We start from the raw sequence: 12,889 nt of genomic DNA, 5'->3' as shown, positions 1-12,889 counted from the left end.
AAAAACTCTCCAGTAGGCCTGGAGAACAATTATTTCAAATGAAAGCAGAGGTCAGAGGGCTCTGGAAAAGTTTTTGGAAAAGAGTTAGTGCTAAGAGATTCTAATCTGTTGAAGGGGTTGAAAACAGTATTCATAGACACTTGACAGGTTTAAAGGAACATTTAAGGGAAAATGTATCTAAGGTAAACTAAGCAATTTTTAAAGCAGCAATTATTAACTCAAGAAAAAATAAAATGTTGGGCAAGAAAGACAAATTAATCACTATATTAACTAAAATATGTAATCTAATTATATTGGGAAATGTAGAGACAGAACGACAAGTGGTGCAAACACTAGTCTTCATTTACCACAGCAAGATATCACGGAGTAATACCTAAAAATGACAAATTAAGAAATCACAGAGCATTGGTTAGAATTCTGCAGTTAAACATGAGACAGAAAGCTAAACAGAGCTTAGAGAGATTGTCTCTGGACAGAATAACTGAGAGTGGAGGTGAGGAAGACTAAACTTCTATTTTAAGCCCTTTGATACTATTACCTAACTCTGTATATTTCAGAAATGTGTATTACAGTTCTGAAAACATGAATTAATCTTCAAATGGTAAACTGATCTAACACTCGTATCAATTCATGAAATTCCCCAATTTTTATCTTTGTAAAAAAATGTCTAAAATCTATTATACAGCATAAAAATTAGAATAGCAGTTTATCATTTGGGGTCAGGCACCTACTGAATTCCTTATTCCCACTGCAGAGTTAATGATATGTGCCCTCTACTAGCAAATGTAATTTCAAAGCTGGCCAAAATTTGTCATCTATATGTTAACAGATCCAGATACCTACAGAGCCAAAGAAGAGAGGGGCACCTGGTCCTGCTGACTTCCAACACAGAGGCAAATTCTGGTCCACAGGCTGGTCCCCTCCCCCTACTGGCTCTAGCATTTTACTCTATTTTTAAATGGATTCCTTATGCTTTGACCATGAAATGGAAACAACACATATAAACAATGTGTGTGAAACAACATAGTCTCAAAAACTGTAATGCACTGAACAAATTTGTTATGGTTTCTTCTACCACAAATTCAGACTTGTTCAGATCTATTTTGGTGAAAAACACCCAATGAAGCTATTATGCTACTCCTGATCTTCAGTTTAAATACCGGAACTGTATAGTAGGGGGAAGACTAAAAACCACTAAAGCCAAAGCAGATTACTACATCAGAGTCAAAATGGGCCATTTTTGCCTTTGGGAGACCAGACATAAATAGTTACAAAAAAATTTCCAGGAGCTCAAATTATTTCAAAAATAACTTTCCCTATGAAGCTGATTATATACAGAATAAAAAAAAAAAGCCATGAACTACTTAAAAATTCTGACATCTAATGTCTCCATTTATTTAATACAGCAAGATCTGATGCAATTATATGCTGTTGCCAACAAACTGAGTAAGCAAGCCCATGGTTAAACAGTAGTGGCACTTCAAAAGAAATGAATCAGGTCATAAATGTAAACACCACACAACTATTATTTCAAAATAATAGTTGCAAGTGTATGCAATATAAGAAAAGACTTATATATATTTAAGGAAGCACTCCCTCCCACAAGTAAATAAAAAGTTTAGGGATCTCTTAACATCAAAGACTTTCCTTGGCAGACAATAGTCTTAATATCTGCATTGTACAATTCTCTTCCTAGTTCTCTGTGGTTATGTAAAAAAGGTTAACACTAAAGTACAAAGTGGAGGGGGGAAAAGTACCACACTTGCACTTACTGGGAAGCTCTTTATTCTTTTAAAATCAACAGGACTTATTTTGAAGAAACAGAAGAAAGAAATACAAACTTGGCAAATACTTATTCCCTGCCTGAGGGTTAGATAATCAATATTTCAGAAAACAGGCACATGCAAACTCCAAAACCATTAACTATTTTAGTTTTTTTAAATAGCTGTTCTAATTATTTAACCAAAACCAAGAGTCTGAATTTCCTTTTACAATCAACAGATGCAATTTTCAAACATGACCCACATTTTCCCAAAAATCTGTATTATATGTTCAAAGAAAAAAACTAGAAATACATATATCTTTACATGAGGCTCTAAAAAACTATATACAAACAAAATATTCAAAGCGACTAAAATGAAATGAATGCATTTAGGCTCTCAGAATTAAATTCTCATGGCACGAATGTTGAGCTCCGGCAGCTACTTCATACACTTAAGGTGAAGTTTGATCCTTTAGTTGTTATAAAGCAATTTCTCCAATGCTGAAGTATCTCACTATTACTATCCAAAATAATTCACATGGAAATAAGAGTTAATCTCAAACCAAATAACATTTTACTGTGTGCAACTAAAATTAAAATTTGCTCAATTAGCAATTTTTACAATTGCCAGTCCCATAGTGTGTATATTATACAGTTGTTTTCTAAATGCCTAATATCATAGAACATTTTTCTAACATATTGTCTATCAATTATCTCAGGGAATAATTCCATGTCCGAAATTTGTTTTCTAGAAATTTAAACTTGATCTTCAAAAACTTTAATCAAAACATTACCCCAGTATTGTGCAACAAATGTTCAAAACAAAGTAATGAACAATTTAAAATCTACTATTTAAAAAAGAAAAGCCAGCCAGCCTGGTGGCTCACATCTGTAATCCCAGTACTTTGGGAGGCTGAGGTGGAAAGATGGCTTAAAGTCAGAAGTTCAAGAGCTGGGCAACTTCCAGACCCCATCTCTACAAAAAATTTAAAAATTAGCTGGGTGTGGTGCCACATGCCTGTAGTCCCAGCCTACTTGGGAGGCTGAAGTGGAAGGATCACTTAAATTCAAGAGTTCTAGGCTGCAATGAACTATGATTGCACCATTGCACTTCAGACTGGGTGACAGAGTGAGACTCCACCTCTGAAAAATAAGTAAGCAAAAATTAAAACCTGAGCTTGGTTATCAAGGACAAGGATTTAAAGAAGCTAAAACAATAATTATACTTTCTTATGATCAATTAAGTTAAACCTGAAGAAAGATGACAGTTAATTTCCAGCCAGTTTTTCTGGTGATGACACAGTACAAGAACAGTTCAGAAAATTAAGAGTCTTCGGTGTGAATCAAGGATAAACAGACAAGCAATTTCTACAAAGAAGGCTGTCTTAAACCCAGCTAGAACAAAGAAAAAACAGGAGAAAACTTCTACTCAAGAATGGAAACAGCTCACACTGATAGAGCTATTCAATTCTAAAGCAGAGGCCAGGCGCAGTGGCTCACACCTGTAATCCCAGCACTTTTGGAGGCAGAGGTGGGCGGATCATAAGGTCAGGAGTTCAAGACCAGCCTGGCCAACATGGTGAAACCCCGTCTTTACTAAAAATGCAAAAAATTAGCTGGGCATGGTGGAGTGTGCCTGTAATCTCAGCTACTCAGGAGGCTGAGGCAGGAGGATCACTTGAACCCAGGAAGTGGAGGTTGCAATAAACCAAGATTGCGCCATTGCACTCCAGCCTGGGCCACAGAGCCAAGACTCTGTCTCAAAAAAAGAACAGAAAAAAAAAACTAAGGCAGAGTACAAAGTCTCCACATAAAATCTAGTCAGTTACAATATCTTTGACATAACCTGGCTTATTGTAAAAATAAACTCTCAATTCCCTCTTCAAAGGGTCTTATAAAATTATATTAGCTAGTATTTATTGTGAGGCATCTAGCTAACACAAACACTTAAGACAACTGCAAATTTGATTTTTCAATGTCCAAGTTTAATTTCAACAGTTTTCAAAATCTGAAATTACCTTCCTAAATTCATCTGCATTTTATACATCTGTAAATAGCACACTGAAGATACACTTTTCATTATATCTTAAGAAGGGGTGAGGCTAGGTATGGAGGCTCACACTTGTAATCCCAGCACTTTGGGAGGCCGAGGCAGGCGGATCACGAGGTCAGGAGTTCCAGACCAGCCTCACCAACACAGTGTGAGACCCCGTTTCTACTAAAGATACAAAAATTAGCCGGGCATGGTGGCAGGTGCCTGGAATCCCAGCTACACAGGAGGGTAAGGCAGGAGAATCGCTTGAACCAGGAAAGTGGAAGTTGCAGTGAGCCAAGATCGCGCCACTGCACTCCAGGCTGGGCGACAGAGCAACTCTGTCTAAAAATAAAAAAGGGGGAAATTTGTCTTAAGATCTGCAGTTATTATAGTAGTTTTTATAGTCTAAAGACTGTAATTTTTACAGGAAATACAATTGGAAAACCTTAGAAAAACTAAATGGAATCAACAAAGTACACTGACTAAAAGCAAATGTTTCAAATAACCTCTGAGGTACCAGAAGCAAATGCAAAATTCAATACCTTAAGAATTCTCTCCCTCCTCTACCCTACAACAAATCACCCCCAAGAAGAATCTTCTAACAGAAAAAAAAATGAAAAAATAAGGGGGGTAGAGAGACTTCAATAACTGAAACCCATTGTTAAAATAACCAAAAGCTAATTGCATTTACATTTTATCCATAGCTATAGTGAGGACACTGGTTTACTATGTCTGAACTAATGCAATATGAATTTCAGCCTACAAAAAAATTAGATCTGAGCATAAAAGGGTTGACATTTAAAACAGTTGTTTCTTCCAAAGTATTTCACCAATTCCTTGTTCCAACTTGCCAGCACTTTAAATATTAAATTGGGTGAGGGGGTAATCAAATACCAAATTTTAAAATAAGTAATTTTTGAAATATGGAATTTAAAATATATTTTCATATCAAAAATCTTCAAAGCAATTAAAGTATGTGTTCCAAACATTTTATATTCTTTAAACTGTCAAACATTAAGTTACTGAATGACAAAATGAAGACTCTGCTTTAAAAAAAAAAAAATGCAAGCTAAAAGTCTGAATAGTATTACAGTTGAAGCTTTGGGCTACCTTTAATACCTCCCATGCATCTTAAGCAACTCGTAACCTTTGTCTGTTTCATAATCTATAAAACAGAAAAAACTACAAGGATGCATAGTTAATTAAATTAGTCAGGATTAAATGCTAGCAAACTACTTTGAATTTACTTTATGTTGTTCTCAGTTATACTCCTACTCAGTAAAACTAACAGATGAGAAAACATCTGGAATTACTATAGATAATCACATCTGCAGACTCACAGCAGTTAAAAAGATGATCTCTACAAATTTCTAAGCCAAAGTTCATTCAAAAACCCCAAAGATTTTAAGATACAATTGAATGATCAATTTTACGTGAATTTCTTTTCAGTCTCAAGGATGCCTAGGCTTACCTACATTCTCAAAACAGACCACTACACAGAAATCTCAGGGTATCTTGAGAGGTCTTGGCACAAGACAATTCTAGGTAAGACCAACAAGCTGTTACTGTCCTTAATGCTATTCTCAGCATTCTAAATTGTCAATCAAGGTAAGCTTAATCATAAATACACCCTCCAAAAAGTACTAGCCCCTACTGAGAATCCATCAAAGTACTTCCTTCCAAGCCATCTGTCCAGGAAAGCTCTATTAAAAACACCTAGAATGCAATTGTTCTCCTGTCTAAAGAGGCTATGAATAAACATAAAATATCAAAATACATTAAACAGCATACCTTTTCCACTTCAAACACTGATAATCTACCTACTAAATCTATTTCAGTGCCTTGGTTGAACACAAACCTGTATGTATGTAGGTCAGAAACTGCAGCTTAGTCAAAGGAGACTAACGTTTTGTTTTCAAAGAAGAAAAAATATAAAAAAAACAAGGTCAGAAAGGGGAGAAAAGCTCAAAAAGAAGAAAAAAAAAAAACAGAGCTGGTTAGGTTAGGGGAAATAATGTACATGTAAATTAGTCCCTGATGGAAGAGGGACTCAAATTTTAAAACAGGAATTTAAATTACTCACTGAGCTACACAGTAAATTGCTCATTGGTCTACTCACTGAGCTGCAAACTCTATAAAACATAAGTATTTCTAAACCTAGCTTGAAGAACCCAAAATCAATCTTTTATATTCCAGTGGAGAAGGAAATTACATCAATTTCAATGAGGAAAAAGGAGGCTGTTAAACGAGCCTAAGGCTAATGGTGTACAAGCAAAGAATGAAGAGATGAAATTATTTTGGGGATAAATAACAGGAAACCACACCAAAGAGTTAGAGTTCTTCCCCCAACTCCATCATTTCTTCTGCTTAGACCATGAAGGATGTTCTTTACGCACGATTAAGCATGTTACTAGGAAAATAACTTCTGATCAGTGTGTCAAAACTTCTTCACAACAAGGAAGTGTTAAGCTCAATCTCTATACTGCAGCCTCTTTAAACAAAACACATAACATGGAGCACATTCTGAATTTCACACATTTCACATCCATGACCAATCATTTAGAGACTCTGGAAATAAGCTGAGACTGCTTTAAGATTCTGGGAGACAGGGTGGGGGAGGAATATTGCAGAAAGACTAGAAAGACATTTGACTTCAGCTTTATAAATATTACCAACAAAGTTTAAATTCTTCAGAAGGATATATATAACTCAAATACTAAATGTTAGAATTAATGTGAAAAAACTATCACCTGTCCACTGATTTTTAACTATCATATCTGCATTTACAACTAAATTGTCCACCTGCCCATCTATAGATACGGACTACCAAAAGAATACAAATTCATTGTGATAACAACACTGCAAATGGTCATTTGCTCACAATCCAGCCTACACTGGGAGTGCAGGCCAGTAAAAGCATTCTGGGGGAAAGCCTACTTACTCTGCATTTATTTTCAACATAAAGACCCTTCCAGTCACATCTAAGTGAAAATTCCTTTATTTAGTAGGCAAATATTTACTTATCGACCTATTAAGTGTTAGACACTTAATAAATACATCATAGAATGTTACTAAAAAGCAGTAAATGCCTTTGACCTAATGACAACCAAATGACTGCCTATATTTAGAAAATTTAGTCTACTGGGCAAACAAGAGTGTTAAATGTAGGTTGGGGAGAAATACGATACAAAATAACTCATCACTCCATCAAGGTAATTTCTTACCTTTATCACAACCTGATCAGTCCATTACAAATTTATTACCACTGACAACCAATAATCAGCACCTCATCTTTTCATTGTATCTTAAGAAGGGGGGAGGCTAGGTATGGAGGCTCACACATGTAATCCCAGCACCTCATCTTACTGAAGGGATCCCTTAAAAAAGAGTTTATCACTAGTATCCACCCAAAATTGCATAACGTTTACTTGATCTACAATTACTTTTTCTTGGGTACAGTAATATGAGGCAAGTGTGTACTGAAAACTTAAAGAGGCACTCTCAACTCGTTGAAGAATTAATCAGAGAAAAATTATCATGCCTACCCTACTAAATCTCTCTCATTTAACTGTCTGTTTAACCCAAGCCCTTGAGTTCAAATGTTTGGTCTTTGCCTTTCCTTATTCAAACACTTGTATTCAGGGCATCTTTTTAAACAATTTGTGCTTTTTCCCACTGGTTAAATTCTTTTACCCACAAAAATAAGGACTGCCCAAGCCTCCAGCTTCTGAAAATAACATCTGATGTGTGCACATAACAAAATGCTTGAGAGAATGTCCTAGCTTTTATTTAAAACTTTTTCATTTAAAATTAGAATCCCTTAAGCAACAATTAGACATAAATCAGCCTTTACGTTATTATGAGATTGCTATTTTCAACATTTACCTTAAACCACAACATGGATTTATCTTCAAGAGACTGAATGCAGAAGCAATGTAAGCATCCAGTTGTCTTCTATAAAGCTGAACAAAGAGTTACAAAAATGTAAAATAATGCTACTCTTCCCACTAAATTTTTGTTCTGAAAAACATTTTACATAAGCTGTCAATTTATGTTATAGGTAGTGGGTCTATTATTATTTGTAAACCTATTAATGAATACATATTTAAGGTTTTCTCAGCTTTAATTTCTAATGTGACAAATATCAACAGATACAGGCTACATACAGGCTCTTTGGGTGCTCAACAATTTTTAAGACTCTAAAGGGGTCCTAAGAACAAAAAGTGTAAGACCTGCTGTAATACACAATTACATAACCTAACACACAGTGCTTTCCACGGATAAGAAGCTCATGTTAATTCTGAAGTAAAATTACTTTTTACTTCTTGTAATCTTGTTCAGTTCTGTATCTCCCTGTAAAGCATCATTCAGCATAAAGCCAGTCTGTTCTAGTCCCCATTTAATGGGCTTTGGATATTTAATTATTCAGAGTCCTCTTTATAAAGATGTTCTGACCTCTAATACCACCTATTACTTGAATAGTGTATACAAGTTTCACAAAGTTTTCACAAAAAATTACCTTGTTCATCATAACAGCCACCTGTGAAGTAAATGCAAAGTATCCTTTTTTACAGGTTATATAAGGAAACTGATACTCAAAGAAAATATAACTATTTGTCCAGTTAGGTACTGCTAACTGATGGAACCCAGAATGTTATGGGATTTTGCAATTTGCTTGGCTGTCTTGCTGTGTTATAACTGCAAACTCCCAAAGAAAAAGGCAAGGGCATTACTTTTATTGTCCCAGTGCCAAAACAGGGATTTTCCCCTCCTTAATAAGAACGTAATCAGATTTGACACCCAGTCACAGTATTATTCAACACCTCAGCTACCTTTTGGTCCCCTACCAAAAGCAATAAAATAAAATAAAGAGTATGGGCGAAAAAAACACCAGACTATATAACGCTCCAAGATAACGAGTTAGTTAAGGACTCACAGATTTGCTGATCGTTTAGTCACTGAAACAACAGGCACACAAGATCAAGCTTAATACAATAATGCTAGATTATATCAAATGGGTTGAACCCGCATGAAATGGGTTCAGTTCAGATTGTGGACTCACACAAAGTTGCCAAACTAGCTTTATTGGTTCTACAAATCTAAGCAAGTGACTAGAACCAGGCGTGTAAATCTTTGTCAGGAACACTTTGTTGCAAGACGCAAAGATGCCATCTTACTCCTTGGACAGAAATCACTCCTCCCTTATGGCTAAACATACTAGTTCATTCTTGTTATCAGCACATCTCCTTATGCTCCACTTTAACTTATTAAGTTCCTCAAGAGATGCTCAATTTCCTGTATCTCTTTTACAGTCAAGTGGACTCCCTGACTGACAGAGTCAAGACTGACTCACAAGAGGGTATCTGCCACTTGCACAATTATTTTCCTTTTTTTAGATTGATGTGCCCAGTGAAGCCATTTTTAAGTCTGATGTGATTTCACCCAGAAAATACCAGAAGTGTACTAATTGTCCATTTTGTCTTTCTGTAGTTTACTACAGATGTGCAAGAGTAATCCAACCATTCCCTATGAGGTACGCTTTTCCTAGCTTTAACTTTGGTCCTTTTTTTATTTTCAAATTTCTTTTGGGGAAAAAAAGTTAAGTTACAATTATAGCACCACACCAATAGCTAGTTATAGCTAATGTACCACCACCAACCAATCTGTAAAGTAGTGGCACACACCCTATTTGTTGTTCCATACTCAACATTCCAACAGATTTATAGGTAAAAGGTAATTTACACAAGCTTCTGCATCCTCACAAAAGAACTGCAATACTACTCTGTGAAACCAATTAACCGGTTAATTTTTAAAGGCTTCATGCAGAAAAAGATATCTGACTTTACAAAGGTAAGCAAAGCATCAGATGTCTGAGCGCGCCAGGAAACCGCAGTTATTTCTATTCCTTATCCCAGAGTATATTTTTCTTTGTGGACCTACCAATGTTTTTTCCAAGGACATAATCACTATTTAAGAAGCTGTCAAAACTGTTAAGGCATTCTTTAAACTATCTTCCCAGCTCCGGCCCATGAGACATGTCACAGCTAAATCATATCATCGCCGTTTTTCTACATTTCAAATGAACTTAAGATTTTTGAAGTGAACAATTCGATTTGTACACTATTAATATAACCCAAGCTACCAGCGATCATCTCAAAGCTAATAAACAAAGACTAGCGGTGGCACCAGGGCCCTACCAGGAAGTAATCAAAGCCGTGTGGCCGGTGCGATCCTAAGAAGTCGCTTAGAGCAGACAATGAGAGGGCACTGGGGCTTCCAAGGGGGCCCGCAGGAGGAGTTAAAACGCTTAAGTAACTCAAAAGCCTTACATAAACCGAATAACTGTTTCACAACACAGGAACTCGGGAATCCCAAGGCAATTTCGGACAACCCAAAAGGTGTGAAAAGCAAACTCGAGCCGTCCCCTCCAAAGCAGCTGTTGGCTCAGCCTCCGAGCTTCTCAGCCAGCAGCCTGTTTTCAAACTTCACCCTCCCAAGGCGGATGAAAGACCCCGACCTCCGCCGCTCGAGCTCCGAGCGCCTCTCGGGGTTTCGAGGTGCCGGCGCCTGAGAAGGGAAAGGAAAGCCGGGCCGGGACCGGCGGCGGAGAGGAGCCCCCGCGCGTCCCGCAGCCCAGACAATGCTGCGCCGGGAGAGCGGCGATCCTCCCGTCCTGTAGGCGGAGGAGCGCGGCGCGGGCCCCTCCACACGTGCGGCAGCCCCTCGGGGGCCGGACGCCCGCTCCACAAGCGACCCCGAGACACGGACGGGCACAGCCCCCGGCCACGGCAGGGCGGGGCAAGGGCGCGCGCCGCGGGCCAGGGTCCCCGCCCGCCGCTGCCCCCACGCGCTCTAGACCTCCGCAGACTCCCGCCCCTCGCGGGCCTCTCCTTCGCCTGCCCGGCCGTCGGGCCTCGAGAAACAAAGGAGCAGCCGCCGCTCCCGCCCGCGCCCGCCTCACTGCTTACCCTCCCCAGCCCGCCAGGCCCGGCTAGCCCCCGCCTAGCCCCTCCCCAAGTCCTTGCCCCGGCCGCCCGCGGCCCCTAGACGGCAGGCCCGGCAGAGCCGGGGCCTCGGGTGCGCGGCGGGGCCGGCCCGGGGCCGCACTCACCGCTGCAGCACCAGGACGATGGGGAGCCGTTGGGGAACTTGGCTGAGTCCGGAGCGATGCAGACGCTGGAGCTCAGGTGTGGACACTCCATGGCCACGAGGAAGGTGGCTGGGAAGACCGTGGCTCCAGGACCGGGCGAGGTGGGGGCGGAGAAACTCCGGAGGCTCCGTCTGGAGTCGCTCCTAGCCGGGCGATCGGCCGACGGCGGCTGCGTCTCGAGCCCTTGCGTCAAAGAAAGCACGGGCTTCCGGACGCCGGGTTTTCTCGCCCGCCGTCTCCCGGCGCCCCGCTCCGTAGAACGTGTAAATCCGAGATCCGGGTTCTGCAGCCACCCCTAGACTAGAGGCTTCCGCCTTCCCAGGCAGGCCCCTCCCCGCCCCGCCCCCGGGCAAGCCCCGCCCCCGGGCCCGCACCCGTCCACCCCGCAGGGTGGGGTCCCGGCGCGCTCCAGCTGGTGGCGCAGAGTCCGACTGCGCTCCGAAGTGACTTCCCTGGTCCCGCCGCTTCCCCGTAACCGGGAAGGGTGGGGCGCCGAGCGGGGCACCCCAAGCAGTCCGCCGCGTTTCCTGCGGCGGGCGGAGGAGACTGAACCTACATAGTGCCGACTACTCCGCGGCTTCGTGGTAAAAATCCCGCCGCACAGCAAAGTGTGAAGAAGATTAAAACCTCTGTGGCAGACTGGCACCATGGCCTTCATTTTATACAGGAAAAAACAAGCTGGGGGAAGGCAAGGGCCTGGCCCCGGGGAAGGCGGGCAGCGGGTTTGATGGTGCCAGGGCAGTTCCGACTTAGCTTTTGGCTCCCTGCAGCAGGTGCAACCCGGAGCCCTTTCTAGGTTCTGAACACGTGGCCTTAGCCAGCAACCTAGATGCTGCGTGGCTGGGCCCGCAGGGGCGCCCATGAACCCGCGTTCAAACCCTGTCACTGTGACTTACCTTTTGCTTTACCTCCAGCACGTCGCAGGACTTTCAAACATGGAAGTTCAACGGAGATGAACGTAGCCTGGGATTGCTGGGCAAGCTAAACTCCCCTCCAGGAGATAAGAAGGAAAGGGATCTAGCATTTGTTAGACACCTTCTCCGGTCTCCCAGCCAGGCACTTCACACACCGCATTTAAGCCTTGCAACACCCTACCAGCTCACTGCTACCGTCCCCTTGTTACCGTCCCTTTTACCGCGGGGGAAACCAAGTCTGTAATTTGTTAATCTGTGTCAAGATTGGATCCGTGATCCTCTGACCTCTTTTTAGTAAGGGGTTAGGGGAGAGAGCAAGCCTCAAGGGGTCGCTTGGGCCGGTGTACCCAGGATCGAGCCTGCGACCTCACTGGGGCACTTGAGGACATCCGGGGCTATTACAAATATTGCTTCCAAGTTGGGGCTCCTTGTAAAACCCGGCGAAGGAGACTCGGGGCCAGAAGGGGAGCAGGCAGAGGGGAAAGACTGATGTGGCAATCTTGCGGCCAGGGAGAGAGGAGGAAGGAAGGTCAGGAAATGATTAACCGGGCCGGGCAGTGGTTAGAGCCGGGCACCTCCCTGCAGTGCAGTCCTAGAGCAGCTAGGGACGCCCCGTCAATCACTTCTCACTCCTCCCTACCTCCCACGCCACAAGTCGGCTTCTTCCGCATAGACCTCTGCCTATTGAAATCCACCCACCGGGGGCACCTCTGCTCATCCTTTCCCCAGAAGTATTTCAGATTCCTCAAAGATCTGTCCTTTTCCAAGTGGTATTTGATTGCTGTTAGAGAAAGCCTCGGCCTGGGATTTTAATGGCAGTGAGGCGTTGTGGAAAGCGCGTCTGCTTAGGAAGACAGGCCGGCATGCGTTCAAATCTTAGCTCTGCTACCTACTTGACGGCCAGGCTTAGCAAGTGTCTCTAGCCGCTCCAAGCCTCTTCTAGATCTGTAAAACTGGAAGAATACTTGTCTTGCCAGGAAGATGTGAGAATTCATGAAAATTACCACCACATAATAGGTGGCCAATAA

At 41.6% G+C, this 12,889-nt stretch overlaps 1 protein-coding gene across 2 annotated transcripts in view; it reads right to left on the bottom strand.

The window, feature by feature from the left end:
• USP3 (ubiquitin specific peptidase 3) overlaps window positions 1-11,243 on the bottom strand; it is a 79,551-nt gene extending 68,308 nt beyond the window's left edge. The window contains exon 1 of one of the 2 annotated variants that reach the window (XM_017508104.2): window positions 10,909-11,243. In XM_017508104.2, the coding sequence (XP_017363593.1) occupies window positions 10,909-10,999 (91 nt within the window). In that variant the 5' untranslated portion in view covers window positions 11,000-11,243. The remainder of the gene's footprint in view (window positions 1-10,908) is intronic. The other variant, XM_017508106.2, reaches the window with a different exon arrangement.
• Window positions 11,244-12,889: the final 1,646 nt, after the last annotated feature.

The sequence above is a fragment of the Cebus imitator genome, unplaced genomic scaffold (genome assembly GCF_001604975.1).
Source record: "Cebus imitator isolate Cc_AM_T3 unplaced genomic scaffold, Cebus_imitator-1.0 Scaffold386, whole genome shotgun sequence".
NCBI classification, from domain to species: Eukaryota; Metazoa; Chordata; class Mammalia; order Primates; family Cebidae; genus Cebus; species Cebus imitator.
The sequence above is the reverse complement of the archived record's forward strand: the minus strand, read 5'-3'. Positions and strand labels throughout refer to the sequence as shown.